Genomic DNA, 26,688 nt, shown 5'->3' with positions numbered 1-26,688 from the left:
TAGGTTGTTTAACTCTTTTAGTCTCAAGAGTTCCCCTCCATCTGTTTTATTTTTGCCTTATAATTTTTGAGGGGAAGAAGCCAGATTGTTACTTGTATAGAATTTTCTACATCCTGGATTTTGTTAGATGACCTGTGGTGTCATTTAACATGTTCATCTGTCCCTTTTAATTCCTGAGATCTGGAGGCTTGATCAGATGTGTGTGTGTGTGTGTGTGTGTGTGTGTATGTATGTATGTATGTATGTATGTGTGTTTAAAAATAAAGACTCCTATGTGGTGTTGTGTACTTCCATTAGGAAGTTGAATTTGGTTGTTTCCTTTTTTGTGGTGTTAACAGCCATTGATGATCATTACTTAGATCCATTATTTCCTTAGGGGTTATGAAATAGTAATATAATTCTATCGTAGGAAGGTCCTTTTCTATGGCTACAGAGCTAATAATATACAGAAAAGCCAGTGTATATACCCCGTGTGTCCCCCAGACCTGTGCTTTGTGCACCTGACCACCTGACACCACCCCACCCCCAAGGATCTTACTTCATGCACATTTCACTCAGGCCTTCCCAGCCTCTTGCCTTCATTGTTCTTTCTCTCAGTGCTGCATTGGGAAGATGTCATCCTTGGCATTATGTTTATTGATCTTCCGTGGGGTTTTCATTTCCTCTGACCCTTTCTCCATTCTCTCTCTCTCTCTCGCCTCATTTGATGTACAGTTGCATACTTCTTTCCAAATGAGACCTTAGTAGACAAATCCTGAGGATTTTTATACTGTGCATGATGCTCTTCCAGGTACTGTGGGAGATGAGGTCCATCCAACACATTCCCTGTGCCAAAGTTGAGGCTTGTAATAAATACTTGCTCACAATGTGTGTGTTAGGCCCAGGGAGGAGTGTAGGAATGAGAGCTGTGGGAAGTGCAGAGGAATGATCCATCCCTTTGCACCTAGGTATCAGGGAAGTGTTTTCTAAATGAGTGAGATTCCAGGTGTGCCATGGGCAAGATTCTACCCTCCCCGACCCCTTAGTGGCCTATCCTCTCCTTGCCCCAATTACTTTCATTTTCCTCGTCTTTTCTACTTAAGGTCAGAGGTAGTAACTCATTATGCTTAGAGTTTATAAATTATTTCACCCGATCAGACTAAAGACCAGCCTTGACTTAAAAGGAAATGCAAATTTGACTGTCTTGGCGTAAAGCACTGTTTTCCTTATCCCACCACCCCAAGGAAGGCACATGGATTCATTCTGGGGCTTTACTAAGTGAGGAATCGCTGCGGATTTCTCCCTCATTTGCTTTTTCATGTGTCATATGGTACGTGTGCAGTTACTTTGCAAAGTTAAAAAGCTCAGATCTAATCTAAGAAGTGACTATAACTGGATATCAGCATCCTAGAAATCCACGTCTGCATCACACTGCTGTTTGGGTTAATCCCCTTGAACTAAGAGGAAGAATCGACACAGTTCTTTCATATGTCGTCTTGTGTTGCAGTAAATTGGCTGGATCACAGCCGAACGTTCAGAGAACAAGGAGTAGATGAAAATGAAACGTTGCTGCTTAGACGGAAGTTCTTTTACTCTGATCAGAATGTGGACTCGAGAGACCCCGTGCAGCTGAACTTGCTCTATGTTCAGGTAGAGTATTGAATGCTCAGACGCTGAGGTTGGCGAGCTTTCCGGAAGCTCTGGCTGTGGCTCGTGGTGGGCAGGAGCTGGGCTCTGGCTCTCACCGTGTCTGTGACACGCACTTTCCAGTTGCGTTGGGTTGTGGTACAGGTTGGTGTCCACTGTGAGCTGGGCATCCAGAGGTGGGCCTTTGTTGGCCTCCCAGGTGGGGTCCTCATGGCGACTACTGTCTCTCTGCTTGGCTTCACAGCACTTACCTGGCTCATCACTTCACACGCACTACAGCTTTCGTACCTCGCATCTAGAATACAAGGATGGTTATTGGTCAGAAAATCAGTACTTCTTATTAACTGAAAGATACTACTCTCTCAGTAACCTTTTATGTTTTTACCATTAACTAATTGTTTAAACTCAGGCGAGTCATTCAAATTATCTGAGTTGCAGTTACCCAGTATGTAAGATGTGGGCTTTGCACTAGACAGTCCCAAAGGTTTCTTTTGGCTCAAGGAAAACATCTTCCTCCCTCTGTCTCTCTGTCTCTCTGTTTCTGTGTCTCTGTGTCTCTGTCTCTCTCTCACTCTCACTCTCACTTCTTTCATTCTTCCTTTCCCTTTCCTCTCCTTTTATTTATCTGCCTATCGGCTTATAGAAATAATGTGGGGGGCGGGGGTCAGCAAACTGCAGCCACAGTGTCACCTGTGTTTATAAATAAAGTTTTATTGAAACCACGTCTCATTCATTTATGTATTGCATGTTGGTAAATCCCCTTCTGTATCACATAATTGTCTATGTGTTGTCCGTGGCAGCTCTCATGTTCCAACAGCAGAGTTCAGTAGTTGTGACAGACACCACATGGCCCAGAGGTGTAGATTATTCACTCTCTGGTCTTTTACAGGAGGAGTTTGCTGACCCCTGATTCAGTGGATGGAAGGAGGGCTGGGAGGAGATAGGCTGGGAGGCCAGAAGGGAGGGAGATATCAGGGCAATAAGAAAATGGTTGTTGGTTTAAGGCTCAGGGCCATAGGTTAGAGTGTCCATCTAAGAGTGCTCTAGGGGTCATTTAACTGGAGAAAGGAAAGACAAAGAAAAGGAATAAATAGCAACAGCAGTGAGGGGTCAGGAAATGGGAACAGGACTTCAGGTGCAGTGGGTTCCTGATTCCAGGACTGTGCATTTGCTGATCATTTCCCCCAAATGTCTGCAGTATTGAGTTCTTGTCTGTTCTCTTTATATATTTTGGGGTGGGGATTGGGTTGATTTTACTTCTAGATAATTTTTCTATTAGCTTTATCATTTAGAGTCATAAAAAATATATTGCATTTCTGTTTCCCCCTCTATGAATCTGGTCATTATACAAGGATTTGCCTTTGCCTCTGTATTTTTCATGATCACTTCAACCATCCTAGATTACACTCAAGCTTCAGTTTTAATATACTGGGCATTGCTGATGCCTTCCATCTATAGGCAGTTTGGGGCAAGGACTTGTTTTCCCTTTGCCTTCATTCATTTTTTGTTTGTTTGTTTAAATAAATAAATTAATTTATTTATTTTTGGCTGCATTGGGTCTTCATTGCTGTGCACAGGCTTTCTGTAGTTGCGGCGAGTGGGGGCTACTCTTCGTTGCGGTGCGCGGACCACTCATTGCAGTGACTTCTCTTGTTGCGGAGCACAGGCTCTAGGCACGCGGGCTCCAGTAGTTGTGGCTCGCAGGATCGGTTACTCTGCAGTATGTGGGATCTTCTTGGACCAGGGATTGAACCTGTGTCCCCTGCACTGGCAGACGGATTCTTAACCATTGCGCCATCAGGGAAGTCCCTGCCTTAATTCTGCTGTGCTACGATCACCCACAGTGTCTTGAATGCCTCACTCTGGCTTGGCTGGCATGTTTCCCCTTGTTCCACAGAGAGGGTACCCTGGGATGCGGGAACATGGCAATGGAGAGAATGTGTTGTTCCTTCCAAGCTCCTGATGCTTTTTGCTTCCTCTTGTGTTGCAGGCTCGGGATGATATCCTGAATGGCTCCCACCCTGTCTCCTTCGAGAAAGCTTGTGAGTTTGGTGGATTTCAAGCCCAGATTCAGTTTGGACCTCATGTGGAACATAAACACAAGCCTGGATTCTTAGAGTAAATGACCTTTTGTTTTTCTTTTTTGCCTTCTTTTCTCTTCACTGTTTATATTTGAGCTAGCTATGCAATGTGTGTACAGCCTGGTTTCAGTAAATTGTGAGATTGTTAGCTTTTACTCGATTCAATATATGATGAAATTTGTGAGCCTCGGGGAAAGCAAGGGGCCTGGAAATTCAGGGCTGGGATGACTGAAGATGACTTGCTCCATGTTCGGGCAGGATGTGGTTTCCTCTGGACCAGAGGGTCTGTGGCATCCCTCCAAGGTGTTGTCCAGGGTATTTCTGGACTCGAGAAACTCACTTCCCCCATCTTCTGAAACCCCTGCTCCTTGGGATATTTCTATGGGAATGGGACCAAATTTTGTCATGTTTAATATCTTTTTAAGCCTCCAATATTACAACAGAGTATAAAAGAGAGAGCTTCACATTATTTACTATAATCTTATGAAATCTTCATTGCTCTGCAAGTGTGATGCATACATGAATACTGGCTCTACTCTTCCATCTGGTCTTTGGTTCTCTTTTATAAAATGATGGGGGTAATTTTTGTGGCTCAATACTTATGGGTTCAAGAGAAAGCTAACCCTCCGGATTCATCATGGCTCCTCCGAATGTGGGCCTTAGGGTTGGTTTTCCTAGAAATGCCCAGCAGACAAGCCCAGCCATACGGAGGCTGCTGTTCGTCAGAGTTCATTTTCTCCTCTGTTTGGTCTGGGCTTTCCAAGGATTTTGTCTATATAACATTTCTTTCCGTTATCTGTTTTTCCCCACCTTTTCTCTTCTCTCTTCTGCTGTTTCTTAGATCAGATGAACCATTTGGCTGAGCCAAAAAAAAATCACTGCAGAAAGTCTTAACCTGGTCAATACCATGCTCTCACCTAGAGTGCAGCTTGTAGTGGGGACCTGACAGGAATGCCAGCTGCGGTGGGTGGGCATCAGCTTTTGTGTAGAATATGCCAACATGAGATGCATAGAGTAGGTCATCTGTTGTATTGTGTCTGGGTGTGTTGAGAGGAGAGAATAAAATGCTTATTTGGCCCTTGACCTCACTTTCACTTCGGTGGAAAATAGTTGGGACCAGCGTGTGCCCTAAGGTAAAAAGGAAATCTGACTTCTCTCCTAGTGGCAGAGAATGCCTGGGCTGCACGCTGTTGGATCTAAACTGAGTTGTTACTAAAAAAAACTCTACCGTTGTGTTAATGAATCCCGGGGAGCCTTTCTAAAGTGGTGCTTTGTCCTACAGTATTCTGTACAGTGACCTTGAGACTGAGACTGGCTCTGAGCAGGTCCTGTCATTGACTTTGTTCTGTGTTCTCCAAACGAGTCATATGGCCAAGTGTTCCTCAGGGCCACTTCTACCCAGTTGGTCTGGCTTCCTTCCTGCAGGAGTCACGGAAGCTTGCCTTTGTCTGTCCTGACACCCCAGATGCCTTTCAGAAAACCACACGCACGCAAGCTTTTACTAGTTTCACCTTGCCACATTCTAACCTCCCAGTTGGTCCCTCAGATACATTTTGTGTCATAAACCTGTGGATTATGGCCATGGAAATTGATAACACAAAGAATTATTAAGCCCTGGAGGGAGGAAACATATTTTGTTTGTTTCTTTGAGTGACTGATGAAGAAAAGGAGAAAATGAAGAGAAGATTTATGAACCAAAATTTTTAAAATAAAATGTTTAGTTTCAGGCTTTTGTGACTGTGAGCCTATCCGGCCCTGATGAGAAGGTGATCCACATGTAGCCATTCACTGGGTGCCAAAAATGAGGCTACCATGGTCATTTCATTCATGCCTTTTCTTTAGAGCTTTTGGACAGATAATTCCCAGGCCCCCCTTGTGAATTGAGAAAGCAGTATATTTTAAGCTACAAGATGTGGAAGAAGAAGCAGAGAGAGGAGATGTGCCTTGTTCACAGTGGCATAGAATTTTTCTGCAGGTAGCTTCTGACTCCTTACACTGGGATTTACAAACAGATTCCTACTTGGAGGGCAAAGTTGCCTCTTTCACTGGTCTCCCACTATGCAGCAAGATTAAGAAAGCACTTTAAAATGTGATCGCAAGGTTCTTTGGTCTCTTTGCTATGTCACTGGTTGTGACAACCACATCACAGCGAATACTGTTACACCACCGACTACTTGTGTAGGGATTACAGGCAGCGTGAGAGCACTGGTATTGCTCTTACACTGTCTCCTGCGATTTATGCGCTATCGAATGCTGCACACCTACACTCCGTTAAAGATGTTCCTTCTCTTAATGTGAGGCCGTCGAGGTTAAGCAATTGTTCAGTTTTCTTGTTTCTGAGATTATGGTATGGAGCTCATGCCCCTAGTGTATGTGTATCCTCACTCAGATTCCAGATTAAAACAAGCTTATTGTGCCTGGTAGCAATTAGTTTTCCATATGAATTTGATTTTCTCTTTAATTAGACCAAATCTAGTCTAGGTAATGAGGGATTTTCATTTCATGTAGATGTTTAATTGTGCATATTATTGCACGTACACGACAGGTAGAACTTCCTGAGGATATTTGTCTCCTCTTAATTAAAACAGCAAGGTCACATTTCCCTGATTGTATGTTGGATAGTCTGAGACTGTTCAGCGTTAATATCCCTGGGCTGTCCCTGGTGACTGTGGCTGGGCTGTGTCTGCCAGCCTTTGTTTTTCCCCATCTAGCTTTCATATATACTATTGGCTTTGAACAATTCATTTGGGGGAAAAAAAAAAAGTTGGACTTTGCCACAGAGCCTGGTTGAAGATAAAGCCAGGCAGAGATTTTAGTCACATAGCTTAAGGGTGAGGTACATGGAAGTCTGTTTAATGACTCTGTTTCTTTTAATTTTTTGAAAACTTGTTCAGCACTTGTGCTCAAAGTCAGCATACTATGGACCTTTTTAAAAAAAACTTTATTGAAGAATAATTGACAGCTACAATTAATATATTTTTAAAGTATACTGCTTGATGATTTGATATACGTTTACATATAGAACGATTACCAAGATCAAAATAACACATCCGTCACCGTACATAGCTAATGTGTGTGTGTGTGTGTGTGTGTGCGTGTGTATGTGTATGTGGTCAGAATGCTTAACTACTTGGCAATTTTTAAGTACACGATACCATATTATTAACTATAGTTACTGTGCTGTATGTTAGATTCTTATTCTTCTTAGAATTGAAACATTTGTACTCTTTGACCTACATTACCCTTTTCACCTCTCCCCTACCTTGACCCTGGAAACCACCATTCTATTTTCTGTTTCTGTGAAAATGGCTTAAAAAAAAAAAATTCTGCATGTAAGTGAGACCATATAGATTGGTCATTCTCTGTCTGGCTTATGTCATTTAGCATATAGTCCTCCAGGTTCAACTGTGTTGTCACAAATGGCAGGGTTTCCTTTTTTCTTATGGCTAAATGATATTCCATTGTATGTATCTGCCACGCATTTTCTTTATCTGTTCATCCATCAAAGGACATTTAAGTTGTTTCCATATCTTGGCTATTGTGAATAACGGTGCAGTGAACATGGGTGTGCAGTTATTTCTTCAAGACAGTGATTTCAAGTTCTTTGGATATACACCGAGGACTGGGATTGCTAGATCATACGGTAGTTGCTATGGACCTTTTTATGAGAATTTTTTTCACCTTTCTTTAGACCCTTTAATGATTTCTATACTCAGTACCACCTTAGTAAAGGTCTTTGTTTAGAAAAATTTAAAGCAGAGACTAAAAGATTTTCAGAGTTTTCAGGGATTTAAGGATTATTTAGTGTCCCCCATCTGCTCTGTAGGTGGGGAAAATAAGCGCAAGAGAGATAGGGACAGAAATAAGGAACAGAACCAGGGAAGCTGGAAGCCAGGAAACAGCCAGTTCTCCCAAATCGTATCTGATGTGCTTTACATACATGACACTTTTCTTCAGGTCATCTCCAAAGAGTCCCAGGGAGGGAGATTTTATCATTTGATGGGAGCATAAAGTATAACCAACACAATCTAGTAACCATACGTATTCTTTATGCTCTCCTGTGTTCAGAAAATGCTTGCAGAAAGCATGCCATGTGGTACCTCACTGAGGACTTCATATGTGTGCTCTGTTGTGCCAGGTGTAGGGAAGATACAAGGGATATTGTAGATTAATTCTTTGCTGTTTTTGAGGCTACAGTCTACTTGGCGATAAGCATATGAAATTGTTATTTTGGAGAGCCAAAACGTGCCTGTGATTTCAACAAGGTCTAACCTTTAACTATACTTTGAAAGCAGGATGGTTGGAATCTATTTAGGATTCCAAAAGATGCAGGCTCTGGGGACTACTGTGAATTGTTTCAAGAAATGTGGCAATAATATAGTGCAAGAAGCAATGTTGACAGAAGAATTTGGCAAAATAGAAGGTAAATCTAAAGAATTAGCTCTTAAAACAACAACAATGAAACCTGTTAAAATGATGACTAACTTCAGGCCCTTTAAAAACCTGGTAGAAAACTTTACAAAGTGATCAGAGTCAAGATGGGGTAGGGGATTAAGAGGTACAAACTATTGATACTATGTGTGTAATAAATAAGCTACAAGGATATATGATACAGCACAGGGAACATAGCCAGTCTTTAATAATAACTGTAAACGGAGTACAATCTTTAAAAACTGTAAACTTAAAAATTTTTAAGGTGTACTCTGTCGTATACCTGAAATTTACATAATTTAATAAATCGACTATACTTCACTTTTAAAAGAAATGATCAAAGCCTTCTGTGGCTTATTGTATCAAAGAATATTAGAGGGCTTCCCTGGTGGCGCAGTGGTTGAGAGTCCGCCTGCCGATGCAGGGGACGCGGGTTCGTGCCCCGGTCCGGGAAGATCCCACATGCCGCGGAGCGGCTGGGCCTGTGAGCCATGGCCGCTGAGCCTGCGCGTCCGGAGTCTGTGCTCCGCAACGGGAGAGGCCACAACAGTGAGAGGCCCGCGTACCGCAAAAAAAAAAAAAAAAAAAAAAGAATATTAGATACACTGATAAACTTTAGACCTTAAGTCAAGTATATGTGATAAAATTTTAGATAGCTCTAGGTGATGGGTATAGAATGTTCACTCTATAATTCTTTTAAACTTTTGTGAGTTTTTCATAATAAAATGTTGGGCAAATATTGCTAGCCTAAAAGAATAGAAATAGATTGTAGAACTTCCAAACCAGATTGTGTGTGTGTGTGTGTGTGTCATGGGGAGCGGGGTGGTAATGGAGAAGTGATACCAACAACTTGGCCAATACAGTAGGAGTTGTACAAGGTGGTTTACAGAAACAAAGCCAGAAAAAGTACAGTAAATAGAATGTACAAAATAAGATCTGAGAAATACTTCTAAATATCTTAGGCATCATAGCAAATATAAGTAAATCAAACTTACCAGTTAATAGACAGAGGTTCTCATTGGATGAAATTTTTTTAAAGTTCAGCTCTATAGTATTTCTATAAGACATACTTAAAGTTTAAGGACACAGGAAAGTTTAAAGGCATAAAATGGTGTACCAAGAAACTGGTTAAATCAAAGCTAGAGAAGCTATATGCAGTGTCACAAAAAACAGACTGTAAGGCAAACAAAGCATAAGTAGAGACAAAGAAGGTTGTTATGAAGATAGAAGGCTAATTCGCCAGGGTGTGAGCCTGTATGCATCTAACATTACCTTAAAATGTAAAAAGGAAAAACAGGCAGTATTACAAGGAGAATTTCATGCTTTTAGTGGAATAATTTAACATACTTCCCTCAGGGAGTGATAAGTAAAACAAGATCAAAATAGAAGAAAGAAAATGTTTTAGTCAAGAGAAAGTAATGAAATAGAAATCATAGAATCAGCAACACCCAAAGCTGCTTCTTTGAAAAAATTAATAAAATATGTAAATTTCTGGGAAGTTTGATCAAGTGAAACAAAAGAAGAAAAATAAACATTATTAGTAATGGGGACAGAACTTCAGATAGGGATTTTAAACATCATAAGAGAATGAAATGAAAACTTGAAGCCAAAATATTTAAAATCTAGACAAAAATGGATACTTAGAAAATCTGGATGGATCTATGATCTTGAAAGAAGTAGTCTTAGTGGTTTAAAATATACCAATGGAAAAAACAACAAAACAAAAAGTAGGCTCAGATTATTTCATAGAACAGAAAGAGGAAAGAAAAGAAAAAGAAAACCTCCAAACTGGTCACCTTAACTTGGAGCTAGCAGAATTAAGATAGCAAAATTGTATACAGACCATGTAACACTTTTAAACTCAATAGAGATGCCTTCCCTAAAATTTGTAAATTAATAAAGTCCAGCATGACATGTGTTTATACATAACTGCAATTTGTAACTGGTTTCTCCAGGAATGCAAAATTCATTGTTCAATAAATAATTTATTACATGTCTTTCTACCTGTAGGCACTAGACATTAGGGATACAGCAGTGTAAAACACAGTCAAACATTCCTGCCCTCATGGAACTTATATTCTAGTTCAGAGAGGCAGATATTAAATAATAAGTAAATTACACAATAAGGAAAGAAAAAAGTGATTTCAGGGTTAGAAAAATGAAACTGTCATTAGTTGTAGGTGATAGATTTATCTACATAGATAATTCACTCAATCTATGAAGAAACTAATTAGAACTATTAATAGAAAGGAAAGTCTCTGGAAGAAAGATCAATACATAAAGGCAGCTTATTACCACCTAGATCCAGACAACCATGGTATTCACCTGCAGGACTGTGAAAAATAAAAAAATGTGTGTGTATGTGTATTTGTGTGAAAATATATAGAGGACTCTCACAATTATCCCAATTTCTTAGAGAGCTAGAGTAATTAAAACACTCCATTATTGATGTAGGGTGATGTTAAGAGTTCTAAAGGTTGATGAACTTGCCTTAATGCAAGTTAAAATACTAGGCAAAAGGCATTACCAAATGAAGAGTGAGGCCCCAGAATGAAAGAAGAAACTTGTATATTTGCAGTGCATACTACCAAGAACAAATTAATGTCCAGAAAATATGAAAAAGGAAATAGCACCTTCTAAGCAAAAAAGATCAAGATAACAGATAGGCACTTGAGAGAAGAGGAAATTCAACTGACTTCTAAAGACAGGGAAAAATATTCAGCCTCATAAGCAATCCAGAATGCAAAATCAATAAGGAGATAGCATTTCCTGTCTCTCAGATGGGCACACATTTTTTAATTAATTAATTTATTATTTTTGTTTGTTTGTTTTTTTGGCTGCATTTAGTCTCTTCTGCTGCACGCGGGCTTTCTCTAGTTGCGGCGAGCAGGGGCTACTCTTCGTTGCGGTGCGTAGGCTTCTCATTGCAGTGGCTTCTCTTGTTGCAGGGCACCGGCTCTAGGCGGGCGGGCTCAGTAGTTGTGGTTCGCGGGCTGTAGAGCGCAGCCTCAGTAGTTGTAGCGCGCGGGCTTAGTTGCTCCGTGGCACGTGGGTATCTTGCTGGACCAGGGCTCGAACCCGTATCCCCTGTATTGGCAGGTGGATTCTTAACCACTGAGCCACCAGGGAAGTCCCAGATGGGCACAGATTTTAATGTATGAAAACAGCAAAGTACTTTACAGAGAAAACAAGATATTTTAGAAGGTGAATCTGTTGAATTTAAAAATACAATGAGAAACAGAATATATTGTGTTATAGATATAAGGAGATGTAGGAACATGATAAAATATGTGTGGAAGTTACCTTCAGGAAAATGACGACCTTAGGGAGAGAAAGAAGGATGGTGTGGAACTTGAGCTAAATCTGTCATTTGTTCTTTACAAACAGAAGGAGAGGTAGCTATCATAAAGCAAATATGACAACATGGTAACATGTATTTATCCTTGATGATAGGTGTATAAATTGAGGTATATACTGTTCTTTATATTTCATATGTTTTCACAGTTAATGTGTCTTTAAAAAAGTCAGTTGCAATAGTCTGTGTGTGAGGTGATAAAAGCTTTTGATCACCGAGGTTGCATATATACCATGTGGTAAATGCAAAATTAATGGGCCTTGGAGGTCAGACAGAAAGGTTCCGTGACTCTGTATGTCACAGGGAGAAATGGTCCAGTGGTTGGGTGCAGGCAGGCAGGGAGCTAGCAGGTGGAGGAAACCTCCCTCCTGCTAGATTACCGTAGCCCCCTCGTCCTGTTGGCATGTTCCCCAAAAGTATTTCACTGAGAAAACACAGCAACCCAGGGTATGAATCTCTGAGGAAGAAGTTAGTGTGGACTTGGAAATTTTTCCCCACAAACTCAAGATAATTCTACTGTCAACAAGCAAAGCTCTTGACACAGTAGGAAGTCTTAAGTCAGTTTTTCTCTTGGCATCTGTTCACACACATATTCCTCCTTTGGAGTTGTTCTGTGCGTTTTTGTCAGAATAATTTGGCTGTAGATTCTGTTTTCAAACTAACGGTGAAGCAAGCGTTTAGGCTTTGTTTCTCACCACTGCCCATGCACTAGCTTCTCTATTGTTGGCTTCTGTCCCGTGCCCCTGACAGCCTGGCGTGCTCTCATCAGTTTGGGGTGGTGATGACCACTCAGTGGTGCCTTCACTGTTTCCTCCTAGCAGCAGCCTCCTAAGGTTGATGTCTCTCTCCTTAACGACTTTCAGAGTCCAGAACTTTCAAACCAGGAACCTCTGAATGTATCTAGCCCGGAGCTGTCAGTGAGCCTCTGGACGATTTCCCGTCCTTACACTAAGGGGCATTGGGATTGGTTCAGGAACACAGAACTACTGTGTGACTGAGGCCCTCAAACCCTTTCCTGTGCTTTCCCCGTGCTGTCTTCACTCTCCACTTCTTGCCACTGTTAACTATTTTCCAACTCATCCAGTGCTTTCTTCCACCTACCTCATCCCCTCAGTTATCCAGGACTTGACCAATACTCTAAGTCACAGACGTTTTCATCTTTGGGTCTGGATTTAAATTCAATGTATCCAACTTCGTCATTTGAGCTTTTGGCCCACTGGGCCAGTGGTTCTCCACCTTTAGCATGTGTCAGGCTCATCCAAAGGGCTTGTTCAAACATACTACTGGGCTCACCTCCAGAGCTTCTTATTCAGTGGGTTTGGAGCAAAGCCTGAAAATTGGCACATCTAGCATGTTCCCAGGTAGTACTGATGCTGCTGGTCTTGGGATCACACTTGGAGAACTTTATGTGATACCAAATTTGAGATGTTATTGTTACTCATTTGGTGGTTGAGCATAAAGATTGGGGTCAGGAAACCTGGGTGTTCCAGTGTCCTTTGGGTGATACCGTCCTCGCTGTACCTCGGTACCTTCCCTCCCCTTTATTCCTCCACCATGTGCTCTTCACTGCTTTGTTTGTGTGTTCATATTGATGCCCTCATTCCCCAGGAATGAGGGGGCAAGCCATTGCTTTCGGTTCATATGAGCAAAACCATTCCTAGGTAGGAATCGTATCTGCTTTTCAGGTGATAAGACCAGCTTAGAGAGGTGGTGAGTTGCCCGTGGTGGTGTGACTACTAGGTGACAGTTCTGGGACAGATGAGAAGCAGTTAACCTTTCCTCAAATCATGGCTGCCTCCCATGAACTTGTGTACTTATTTTCAGACCGGAGAACATCTTTAGAATGCCTCTTTTGGAATAACTTATAGAAGCAGCTTACATTTATATAAGAAAATGAAGTTTTAAGTGAATGGCTGTATTTGAATCCAGATCCCTCTCCCTCTAGATGTGTTTATTAAATTCCCCTTCCCTTTTTCACTGCCTCTTGACATTTCTAAAAAATTGACTGCCATCACTATGGTCATTGTTACCATTATCTGATTGGGTGTTTCTGTTATTTTATTCCTCTCTTTGTCTGAAAGTTCCCAAATACTGATCACATGGTACGTCTTTTGATCAGAGGGTAGCTTGGAGAGACCAGGGTGCTAAGTAGCTAAGAGCATGGTCTCTGGAGCCCACAGAGGAGGCTTAAGTTGTTGGCTATGACTGTGGGCAACTTACTTAGTATCGCTGAACCTCCTGTTCCATATATAAAAAACTGGAATATTGGAATATTTTCTTCCAAGGGCTTTTGTCAGAGTTTAATCTATTTATGCATGTGAAACACCCGAAACATTATTTGCCTTTCAATAAAATGGCAGCCGTGAGTAGTGGAAAACCCTCTATCAACATGGTTTACTGTTGCTTGGATAATCCCCCAAAGTTAATTAAAGTAAAGAATCTATGCTACTACCTCTCTGAAACCCTATATCTTAACTTTCAATTTAAGCATTCATTTGCCAATCTTTTGATACCGGACCAATGTTTTTTCCTGGTGTGGGTCACCTAGTTAAGGTTGCACATTATCTTTGTTGGATGAACCACACCATCTGCAAGAGAATATAAAGATGAAGCACTCTGAGGACAGACTGTTTTTAAATGTTCACTATTTTTTCCTTTCAGTATTTTACATTTGTCTCGCTTATATCTAATTCAATAACTTTTTGTAAATATTTACCATTAGGAAGCATTAAGTAGCTCTCTTTTGGACTATTTTAACAGTTTATGGGCTGTATTGGTTTAGTACATAATTATGTGATATACAGCCAGCAGCGAGATTGGGGAGCAAATGCAGATAAATATAGATAGGGGAAGAGATACAACTGACTTGGCCAGCGTGAAAGTAGAGCTCATGAGAGAAGAGTCTCTTGGCTGATTTCAACCTTCCATGGATCTCAGAGTGTGAGAACTTTGACTAGTCTGCCGTCTTAGTAAAACGGGAGATCTGTTATTATTGCACTCCGAAAAAATGATATGCACAAGGCTGGCAGAGGGTTTGGAGGCTGCCTTTTTAAGGTGGGAATGTTTAAGGCGGCAGTGCAAGGGACTTTGCTTGGTCAGAGCTTGCTTAATTAGGAGAAAAATTCCCAATCAGGTTTGACCATCTGACCCATTTTCTCAGAGAAAGCCGACAGATTTCGCTTGTATGTCTGCCGCAGACGCTTAGGAGCCTTCCATACTTGGGTTTGGGAATCTAAAACACAACCGAGCTGGAATTGCTGAACTGCCGGGTGGCAGGCCTCCCCCTGCTGACACTGTGCACGTTGTCGATTTCCTGGGGAAGAATACACCCCACACGTGCACGCACACCCACACACTCACTTCTTATTTGAACATACCTTACACTAAACTCCCCCCAGATCGCCTCTGGCAACACCAGGGGTCACACCTCTGGTGCAAGCTTCTTGAAGTTGTTTCTGTACCTACTGAAGAGTGGGAGGTTCAATGCCTTCCAAAGAATGGGAGGGTTAGTTTGCAGTTTGAGTTGAGGGCAGCTTGTGGCCACACAGAACTTTATTGCCATAAATACCCAACATATCTGGCCTGGCCACTGGATACTGCCCTCTGGTGTTCTAGTAGCAGTCATCGTTGTGAGTGGGCTTGGCATGGGGCCCTCTTTGGGTGCTTCTGATAACCTTTGCAAAGTCTCCTTTGTTGATGGCATAGGAGCTGCTGTCCAGAGGCTCACAGCAGTGGCCCACTCAGGATGCTTCCTGGTTATTTTAAGGGTGTTCCTGGGGGAGCCTGAAACAGCCCTGTGTTCGTGTGCCTCTGCTCTTGGACTGGAGGTCAGAGGCTCCCTGCTCCCATCCAGTCCTGTGACCTCAGCTAAGTCACTTGACCTCTCTGTGACTCAGCTTCCTCTTTTGTGACATTGATGCCTTCCATTCTTCTCTCAACCAGACCTTTTTTCCCTGAAGTTGCTTAACAGTAGTCATAACATCTAAGGGGCTGCTGCCTAGATGTTTCTTAGGTTCCTTCCTGCGGACTGACGTGGGGGTCTCTTGATTAGGCCAGAGTGCTCAAACCTAGATCCCTGACATTCCAGAAAATATACTCAGAATTTTTGTCTGCAGATGTAGTTTGCAGGTTGAGGAGCTATCATGATTCAAGGCATAATGTAACCAGAACCTGGACCTGACCCACCCCCTTTTTTGGCTGGAGTATTGAAAGCAAATCCAAGACGGCATACCATTTCGCCTATCAGTACTTCAGTATGTTTTTCTGACAATGAAAAATTTTTTTTAAATAATTAAAACCCCGCCTAACTGCAAATCCACCCTAATACCAAACAAAATTAGCAGCAATTCTTTAATCACGTCTAATACCCAGTCTGTGTTAAATTCTCCCCTGCATTGTATTAAAAATGTCATTTTATACTTTGTTAATATCAGGATCCAAACAAGGCCTGTAGTGGTTGGTGTTTTTCTTTTTTAAAAAAACAGCTTTATTGAGGTGGAGTTTGCCTACCATACAATGGGCCCATTTAAAATGAATATTTCAGCGTTTTTTAGTGTATTCACAAGATTGTGTAGCCATTACCACAATCTAATTTTAGAACATTTGTTTCCCTCCTACAATAAGCCCTGTGTCCGTTAACAGTCATTCCCCAGGTTCCCCTCTCCCTTCCTCAGCCTTTGCAACCTCTAGTCCTATCTGCCTCTATAGACTTGACTCTACTGGATGCTTCATATAAATAGAATCATACAGTTTGTGGTCCTTTGTGATGGGCTTCTTTCACTTTGCACAGTGTTTCCATATTGTTGCATGTATCATACTTAATGCCTTTTTACTGCCAAATAAAGTTACATTGTATGGCTGAACTACATTTTATTCATCCACTCGTCAGTTGATGGACATTTGAGTTGTTTCCACCTTTTGGCTATTATGAATAATACTACTATGAACATTCACGTACAAATGTTTATGTGGACATATGTTTTTACTTTTCCTAGATATATGCCTAGGAGTAGAATTGCTGTTTAATCTTTTGAGGAACTACCAAATTGTTTTCCACAACAGCTGCTCCATTTTACATTCCCACTAGCCGTGTGTGAAGGTTCCAAATTCTCCATAACCTCGCCAACACGCCTTACTGTCTCTTTTTTACTGTAGTGTCCTGCTGGGTGTGCGCTGGTACGCTATTGTGGCTTTTCTTTGTGTTTTCCTGATGGCTGCTGGTGTTGGGTGTCATTCTAATTCTAATCTGTGTGTCATCTTTTGCACCTCTACCAGCAAGCCATTTATTTGTGAAAAACCTGGGTTATTTGTATAATATTTACAATGATGGGATTTGACTCATTGGATCTTGGTAGTGTCACTTACCATGTTCCTCTCTCTCTCTCTCTTTTTTAAACTATTAGCTTTTTAAACTATTAGGGTTTTTTTTTCTTTTTTTGTAAACTTAGATTTATATTTAGACTCTTAATGAAATTCGTATTCAGTTATATATTTACTTATTTTTTCTCTATCGCCAAGAATACTTCCTAGGTGGTACTGTATACTTCGACCTAGGAAGTATAAGGTGGAAATATACAGTATGGAAGTATGGTACTGTTACATCAGTCAGAAGGCCTATGCTGTGTGGTTATCCCACTCGCATTTAAAATTGATCATTGGGTTTGGACCAGACTGATCCTTCTGTTATAAAGTCCCCCATTAACTTGTTACTTATTGGTTTTAGCAGCCACTCATGCTTGTTTTGATCTATTGGCTATTTCATTAAGAGTTGTAAAATGATGGTTTTGGAATTCTATTATTCCTTCTGCATTTATTAGCTTTGTTTCTTTTCCTTTATCAATTTTCGGTATGAGCTGGTGCCCTAGCACCCTCTTAAGGTGATCAATGATTATTTCAAAGAATCTTTATTGAATTTTACATACCTGTGTTTTGACCAATTGCAGTCTTCATTCTTTCTGATGCTCAAATTGCCCCTCACATGAAATTAATTATATGATGTCTGGGGTTTGCTTCAAATAATCCATGAGAGGGCATGTGGGTAAGGGAGTAGATGAGTCATGAATGGCTATGAGTTATTATTGTTGAAGTTGGTCAGTGAGCACATTGTTCTGTCCTCTCTTCTTTTTTTTTTTTGTTTTGCGGTACGCGGGCCTCTCACTGTTGTGGTGTCTCCCATTGCGGAGCACAGGCTCCGGACGTGCAGGCTCAGCGGCCATGGCTCACGGGCCCAGCCACTCCGCGGCATGTGGGATCTTCCCGGACCAGGGCACGAACCGGTGTCCCCTGCATCGGCAGGCGGACTCTCAACCACTGCGCCACCAGGGAAGACCTGTCCTCTCTCCTTTTGTATGAGGTTTTAAAAATCACCCCATGTTTGGCCATCGGTTATCCCTTGATGTCAGTCCAATGTCATTTTGATAAATTCCTTGATCCTCAGGCACAAGAAGCCCCAGGAACATTTTATACATCTCCTGTCCCAAAGCTAGAATCGGTCATTTCTCCAAGGATCCTGGATTCCTCTTAGTGGGAAATGGTGTTGGAAGACCACCTGGCTGACGCACTGAGGGTGCTCATTGCCACCCGGTTGTCCTTGCCCTTAGCCTCTGCAGTGGACACAAGTAGAAAATTTTTTCAGAAAAAGAAAAATGAATCAGACATTCAGATCAATATTTGCATTCAGATGAAAGATTGCAGTGTTTTCATTTAACTTCTTTTGCTTTATTTATTTCATGCTACAAATCTTGATTTCTAACAACTAACATAATTACTGATTTACTTTATCCTAATTATATATAATATCTACCTACTTAGATAATGTAATATACTAATTTTATAGTGTGTGTATTTGTGTATATATTTAGGGGGAAGAGTAGATATTAGTTTTGAAATAATGATATCAATATTTAACAAGTCTACTGTGGTCCATTTTATCTTTAAGATGTATCTCACTGGGGATGGGTATTGTCAAAAGACTGTTTTTCAAAGTTAGGCTGTTGGTTCCATACACTGTTAGGTTCATTTGTTTCAATTTGCTTTAGATTTTTAGGTGTTGCGTTTTACCCATTTGTGATTTCATTTGGTTCTAAAGTGAAGACTATAGTACAAGGAAAATTAAGAGGTTTAATTTCCATTCTTGTTCCCTTGTCCCTGTTTTTTCCTTCTTTCCATTAAGAATCATTTTTATTAGTACTAGATTTATCCTTCTAACGTTTTTAAAAATACATATTAACGGTACAAAATGGAGGATATTTTCCTCCCTTTATCACGAAGGTTGGCATACTGTACATCTTGGGCGCTTTACTTTGTCATTTTACAGTATATCCTGGACAGTCTTTCTTCTTGAATATGTTTGACCCTTTTTATCAGACTGGTTTTATATTTGCATCTTATTGAAGAACATTGTGGGATATGGCTGTCTGTTATTAATTATACTATAAAATACTGAGAGTTAGGGACTTAACTGTGAGTTTTATGAAAAGTTTCTTTTCTTTCCTCCTCAACATAGAGTATGATAAATGCCTTACCTTTTTTTTTATTCTCTCTCTCTCTCAGTCTAAAGGAATTCCTGCCCAAAGAATACATCAAGCAGAGAGGAGCTGAAAAGAGAATATTTCAGGTACTGGAAATGTTCAGAACTTTATTATTCTCCTCACTTTATTATTCTCCTCATGCATCCACAAAGCCTATCCTCATTTATTAGTCCAAGAGGGGCCTCTGCACGATAGTTTCGTACCCCATACATGTACTCTGCGTATATCATAAATGATTTGTGACTCCAGAGTAAAGAAGCTGACAGTTCTACTTTAGGCAGATTTATTATCTTAATCCATACCTTCTTGCTAAAGGTTCCTTAGCCCTTCTGGGAAAAATGTGCATACATTTAATTTCAGAGACGTTATCTTGGAAGCATTGAAACAAGGCAATTTGCCATTAAAATGCACTGAGGCAGACACTTCAAGAAGCCTTTTTTAATCCTGAGATTTGTTTTTTGAACCTCAGGATTTGGGAACTGGTGTCTTTTTAAAATCCAGGTTTATTCTAAAATTCAGAAAGTTATCTATTCTAGGCAACCAGTAAAAAAAAAGCCCTGTCATCAGCTTTGCCAGGAAACACTCACTCTAGTGAATCCAAAATACCAAAGTGTTTTGGCAATGAAATGTAAATATAAATTGGAAGGGATAAATTTCATGTGTATAAAAACATGTTTTTTTTTAAATCCAGTATTGTTTGCACACACTGAGATGTCCAGGCATTTATATATCCTGCTCTTTGGAAAACTTTATCTTTTGCCTGGATGTTAGAATTCAGGGCAAGAACATTTTTCTAGTTCTCCTTTGATGTGTTGGTCCTGAACCTTTCGGAACGTGGAGCCCTTTGAAAATTAGGTTACAATTATGGACCCTGTTCTTGCCATGCTGCATGTGCATGAATTGTTGCATATAACTGTGAAATCTATAAGGAATTTGGGTTCACGTTCTAGTTAAGAAACTGTGCGTTAGCACTTTCTGTGTGCTCTGACCCTCGGTCAGCAGGGACATGCATCCACAAAGGCATAGAGGCCATGTGGAATAACACCTCTCACAAAGTCCACCTGCTGTCAGAGCTGCAGTAACTGGTCCCTGCCTCTGTCACGTTTGCAGGAGCACAAGAACTGTGGAGAGATGAACGAGATAGAAGCCAAGGTCAAGTATGTCAAACTCGCCCGGTCTCTCCGGACGTACGGTGTGTCCTTCTTCCTGGTGAAGGTGAGTTGGGCGTGATGGAGGGGGCGTTTGCCTCTGCCACCTCTTTTGTTAAAGGGTTTGCTGTTAACCTTGATTGTCATCTCTAGACCCCTAGCATTTGCACATGGAGCATCTGGGCAGTGGTGACCTGAGTTGAGCTGTGGGACTGACATGAGGTGTAAGAGCTGTGAGGCTGGTGAGTGAGCTTGGCTGCCTGCAGGCCTCAGGACAGCTGTGTCTTGGCTCTGCTCTCAGTCACTGCTATAAAGTCCCTGAAGGAGTACCTTTACTTTCAATTGGTAGCACTTTCCCCTGAGAATGTTTCACTTAAGATCTTCCAGAGTGCACTGGACTAAGTGAAGGTTGTTGACCACTGCAGGCCAGATCAAATTCATGTGGTAGTTATGGTACTGAATTTGTATCCTTTTAGATGGGTCTTGGGATTTTCTGTGGCCTTCAGATCTGTTTTCACAGGAATTGCTGGCCTGACTACTAGAGGGACAGAGGTAGATCTTTGAAATTCAACCTGTGAGCAAGCAGAGGGTGTGTTCTTGAATTCACTAAGAAGCCCTCCCAGTAGCTTCCTTCCCCGTTTTCATATCCTGACCTCACGTACTCTCTTAGGTTTCCCCCTGATAGGTTTCATTATTTCCACTTGCTTTGCTGTGACTCTGGGTCTCCTGTCTCTTGCTCTTCACCCTGGAGAAAGCTCTACCATGTGATGAACTTTCTTGTGCTGCTTAAGGCCCAGGGGAGTGTTACCAGCTGTGTTGCAGCTGCTTCTAGGGACTGAAGTTGGAAGGTCAGTGACAGGGTGGTTTAAGGAGGTGTCTATTCCCACAGCTAAAAAGAACTGGAAAAGAAGGAAGTTTTGCTGTCTACTAGAATGTTTGGGGATATGGATGCTTTTCTTGACTCCAGTCCTCATTGGAGGAAGCTGCTTCATTTGGGGCCAAGAGAAATAAAAGATATTATATGGAAAAAAGGTGTATGTTTAATGCTGATTAGTTATTTCAGCCAAACAGCTCTCAGCTTTATACCAGAAAATGCTGGGGCCCTTGCAAATAAAGCGTAGGTGAATCACTTTGTTTTTAAGAAAACTAATTTAGAAATTGAATTTTTCATTTCAGTGTGTTTTAAACTATCAATCAGTTTTTGAATGGTGCTGATGATGGTATTCTAGGTAATGACTAGGTAATTTCCCAATATTAATAATGACAATAATAACAGTAAACAATTATATGTCAGGCGTGTCTTATTCAAATCTGTCAGCATCCCAATGGCAGAATTACTGCTATTATCTTCTTTTTATAAATGAGAATCAAGGCCAGAAAGATCAATGACTCAGCTGGGACCATAAGCCTAGTAACTGTAGGAGGTAGGACTTGAATTCAGGTCTCTCTGACTTAAAAGCCTGTGTTCCCAGGCAGTGGGCTATGCTGACTTACCTAGGGTGGCCCCATTTGATATGTGCTCACCTGCTTTCATTATCCTACCCGCCCCCCCACATCCCCACCATGAGTACATGGTGAGATCTGCTTGTTTTAGAAGAAAAGTCTGCTTTTCATTTTTTTAAAATTAATTATTTATTTTTGGCTGCATTGGGTCTTCGTTGTTGTGCGCCGGCTTTCTCTAGTTGCAGCGAGCGGGGGCTACTCTTTGTTGCGGTGCGCGGGCTTCTCATTGCAGTGGCTTCTCTTGTTGCAGAGCACGGGCTCTAGGTGCGTGGGCTTCAGTAGTTGTGGCATGTGGGCTCAGTAGTTGTGGCATGTGGGCTCAGTAGTTGTGGCTCGCGGGCTCTAGAGTGCAGGCTGTAGAGCGCAGGCTCAGTAGTTGTGGCGCACAGGCTTAGTTGCTCCGTGGCATGTGGGATCTTCCCTGACCAGGGCTTGAACCCGTGTCCCCTGCATTGGCAGGCGGATTCTTAACCATTGCGCCACCAGGAAGTCCCGGCTTTTCATTTATTATTCTGATGAGTTCTAATACCTCACAAAGATTAAGTCGTTTCCAGCATCTCCAATGATACTGGTATCATTTTCCATGGTTGTGTGGGTTTGAGTTTTTCTCTAGTCCTTCATATATGAAATTTATCTTTCAAATTCATATTGTTTTCTATTAATGCCATCAAACTTCACACAGAGTCAGTTTCAGTGTTGTGCATAAAGGTCAGTACATTTAGGAAAATAACATAGCACACAGCAGTCTGCACGTAATTAAAAAGAGACATTGAATAGCAAGTTCCAGAAAAGAGAAATTTGTTCTCCACATATAATTTAGGGCCTGGGAAGAATCTGTCCATGGCTAGTAGGATAATTAGAGGTAAAACACAGATGCTATGGTTATTGCAAGGTCTTGCAGGTTTGGTCAAATGAAAACTCTTCTTTTACAGAAGTGTTTAAGGCAAAGTAAGAAAGTAATGCAAATTTCCTTCCTTCTTCCTTTCCTCCCTTCCTTTCTTCCTTTTCATTTTTAAACAATGACATCTCTTTGAAGGAAGGTCAGGGTCAGGAGGTAGGCAGCACTGACAGCTTTCATATACATGTCAGACATCCACATTTTGTTTTTCATCACTTTTATTTTTTGTCACTATAAAAGTGAGTACACTGCTCATTTCAGTTTTTTGCTCAGTGGTCTTATTTAGTGTACATTTTATTTTTAAGTTGATTTTGATAGAGTTTATTTGATCATAGTTTGCCCTATTTTAAAAGTAAATTCAGGAATAATGCAATATTATGAATTAATATATCTAATAAATCAGAGCAGGTCAAATAAGGTGACATCATATGCACTGAACTATCTAGAAAAGAAATATAGAAAACAGCCTCATTCACAATAGCATCAAAAACAGTAAAATACTTAGGAATAAGTTAAGCCAAGGAAGTGAAAGATGTATATGATGAAAACATTAAAACAGTGGTGAAAGAAATCAAAGAAGTAAATGAACAGATATCCTGTGTTCTTGGATTGGAAGAATTAAAATTATTAATATGTCCATACTATTCAAAGCCATCTACATATTCAGTGAAACTGGTCCTCTATCTTACATCATTCACAACAGTTCACTCAAAATGGGTTAAGGACTTAAGTGTAAGCCATAAAACTGTAAAAATCCTAGAAGAAAACATAGGTGGTAAACTCCTTGACAGGGTTCTAGGCAATGATTTTTTGGATATGACGTCAAAAGCACAAGCAACAAAAGCAAACACAAACAAGTTGAACTACATCAAACTAAAAAGCTTGTGCACATCAAAAGAAAAAGGCAACCTACAGAAAGGAGAAAATATTTGCAAACCATGTATCTGGTAAGGGGTTTATACCCAAAATATATAAGCAATTCTTTATAACTCCATAGCAAAAAACAACAACAAAAAAACCCCCAAATAATCCAATTAAAATGGGCAAAGGACATGAGTAGACATTTTTCCGAAGAGGATATTCAGATAGCCATGAGGTACATGGAAAGGTGCTCGGCATCACTAACATGAGGGAAATACAGATCAAAGCCACAAGGAGATATCACCTCACCCCTGTTATAAAAAAAAGACAAGGAATAACAAGGGTTAGCAAGGATGTGGAGAGAAGAGAGTCCTTGTGCACTGTTGGTAGAAATGTAAATTGGTACAGCTGCTGTGGTGAACAGTGTGGAGGATCCTCAAAAATTTTAAAATAGAACTGCCATATGATCCAGCAATCCCACTTCTGGATATATATCTGAAGGGATTGAAATTACAAGCTCAAAGAGATACCTGTACTCCTCTGTTCTTTGAACCATTATTTACAATAACCAAGATATGGAAACAATCTAACTATCCACCAGCAGATGAATAGATAAAGAAAACATGGTAGGTAAATACGGTGGAATATTATTCAACCATAAAAGAGAAATTCCTGCCATTTGCAACAACATGGATGAAATTTGAGGTCGGGAAGAGATATGGGGACATATGTATAGGTATAACTGATTCACTTTGTTATAAAGCAGAAACTAACACACCACTGTAAAGCAATTATACTCCAATAAAGATGTTAATTAATAAATAAATAAATAAAAAGAAACTTCAGGGCATTATGCTAAGTGAAATAAATCAGAGAAAGACAAATACTGTATGATCTGACTTATACGTGGAATTTTCAAAAGCCAAAGTCACAAAAACAGTAGATTGGTGGTTGCTGGGGTGGGGAAATGAGTAAATGTTGGTCAAAGCACACCAACTTGCGGTTTTAAGAGGAATACCTTTTGAGGAACTAATATACAGCATGGTGACTACAGTTAACAATACTGTATTACATACTTGCGAGTTGCTAAGGGAGTAAATTTTTTTTATTTTTTATTAAAAAAATTTTTAATAACTTTTTTGGAGTGTTGTGTTTTCATTTTCATTTGTCTCTTGGTATTTTTTAATTTTCTCTTTGATTTCTTCAGTGATCCATTGGTTGTTTAGTAGCATATTATTTAGCTTCCACATGTTTGTATTTTTTGCAGTTTTTTCCTTACAGTTAATTTCTAGCCTCATAGTGTTGTGGTCGGAAAAGATGCTTGATATAATTTCCATTTTCTTAAATTTACTGAGGTTCACTTTGTGGCCCAGCATGTGATCTATCCTGGAGAATGTTCCATGTGCAGTTGAAAAGAATGTATATTCTACTGCTTTTGGATGGAGTGCTCTGTAAATATCAATTAAGTCCATTTGGTCTAGTGTGTCATTTCAGGCCTGTGTTTCCTTATTGATTTTCTGTCTGGATGATCTGTCCATTGATATAAGTGGGATGTTAAAGTCCCCCAGTATTATTGTGTTATTGTCAATTTCTCCTTTTATATGTGTTAACATTTGCCTTTTATATTGAGGTGCTCTTATGTTGGGTGCATATATATTTACAGTTGTATTTTCTTCTTGATTTGATCCTTTGATTATTATGTAATGTCCTTCTTTGTCTCTTGTAAGAGTCTTTATTTTAAAGTCTATTTTGTCTAAGTGTTGCTACTCTGGCTTTCTTTTGATTTCCATTTGCTTAGAATACCTCATTCCATCCCCTCATTTTCAGTCTGTATGTGTCTCTAGATCTGAAGTGAGTCTCTTGTAGGCAGGATATACAGGTCCTGTTTTGTTATCCATTCAGCCAGTCAGTGTCTTTTGGCTGGAGCATTTAGTCTGTTTGCATTTCAGGTAATTACCAATATGTATATTCCTGTTGCCATTTTGTTAATTGTTTTGGGTTTGTTTTTGTAGGTCTTTTTTTCCCCTTTCTTCTTTGGTTCTCTTCTCTTGTGATTTGATGACTATCTTTAGTGTTAGGTTTGGCTTCCTTTTTCTTTTTTATGTGTATATCTATTACAGATTTTTGTCTTGCAGTTACCGTGAGGTTTTTGTATAGCAGTGTATGTATATACCTGCTTGTTTTAAGTTGCTCATCTCTTAATTTCAAATGCATTTTATTTTTTAATAACTTTTTTGGAGTGTTGTGTTTTCATTTTCATTTGTCTCTTGGTATTTTTTAATTTTCTCTTTGATTTCTTCAGTGATCCATTGGTTGTTTAGTAGCATATTATTTAGCTTCCACATGTTTGTATTTTTTGCAGTTTTTTCCTTACAGTTAATTTCTAGCCTCATAGTGTTGTGGTCGGAAAAGATGCTTGATATAATTTCCATTTTCTTAAATTTACTGAGGTTCACTTTGTGGCCCAGCATGTGATCTATCCTGGAGAATGTTCCATGTGCAGTTGAAAAGAATGTATATTCTACTGCTTTTGGATGGAGTGCTCTGTAAATATCAATTAAGTCCATTTGGTCTAGTGTGTCATTTCAGGCCTGTGTTTCCTTATTGATTTTCTGTCTGGATGATCTGTCCATTGATATAAGTGGGATGTTAAAGTCCCCCAGTATTATTGTGTTATTGTCAATTTCTCCTTTTATATGTGTTAACATTTGCCTTTTATATTGAGGTGCTCTTATGTTGGGTGCATATATATTTACAGTTGTATTTTCTTCTTGATTTGATCCTTTGATTATTATGTAATGTCCTTCTTTGTCTCTTGTAAGAGTCTTTATTTTAAAGTCTATTTTGTCTAAGTGTTGCTACTCTGGCTTTCTTTTGATTTCCATTTGCTTAGAATACCTCATTCCATCCCCTCATTTTCAGTCTGTATGTGTCTCTAGATCTGAAGTGAGTCTCTTGTAGGCAGGATATACAGGTCCTGTTTTGTTATCCATTCAGCCAGTCAGTGTCTTTTGGCTGGAGCATTTAGTCTGTTTGCATTTCAGGTAATTACCAATATGTATATTCCTGTTGCCATTTTGTTAATTGTTTTGGGTTTGTTTTTGTAGGTCTTTTTTTCCCCTTTCTTCTTTGGTTCTCTTCTCTTGTGATTTGATGACTATCTTTAGTGTTAGGTTTGGCTTCCTTTTTCTTTTTTATGTGTATATCTATTACAGATTTTTGTCTTGCAGTTACCGTGAGGTTTTTGTATAGCAGT

At 40.1% G+C, this 26,688-nt stretch overlaps 1 protein-coding gene across 1 annotated transcript in view; it reads left to right on the top strand.

Annotated features, from left to right (window-relative positions):
- The window catches only part of TLN2 (talin 2), a 447,872-nt gene that overhangs the window by 247,899 nt on the left and 173,285 nt on the right, over positions 1-26,688 (top strand). The window contains exons 8-11 of the mRNA XM_024735251.1: positions 1,487-1,629; positions 3,617-3,744; positions 19,045-19,108; positions 20,133-20,237. Of these exons, the coding sequence (XP_024591019.1) occupies positions 1,487-1,629; positions 3,617-3,744; positions 19,045-19,108; positions 20,133-20,237 (440 nt within the window). The remainder of the gene's footprint in view (positions 1-1,486; positions 1,630-3,616; positions 3,745-19,044; positions 19,109-20,132; positions 20,238-26,688) is intronic.

Source organism: Neophocaena asiaeorientalis, unplaced genomic scaffold (genome assembly GCF_003031525.2).
Source record: "Neophocaena asiaeorientalis asiaeorientalis breed wild unplaced genomic scaffold, Neophocaena_asiaeorientalis_V1.1 scaffold264, whole genome shotgun sequence".
NCBI classification, from domain to species: Eukaryota; Metazoa; Chordata; class Mammalia; order Artiodactyla; family Phocoenidae; genus Neophocaena; species Neophocaena asiaeorientalis.
The sequence above is the reverse complement of the archived record's forward strand: the minus strand, read 5'-3'. Positions and strand labels throughout refer to the sequence as shown.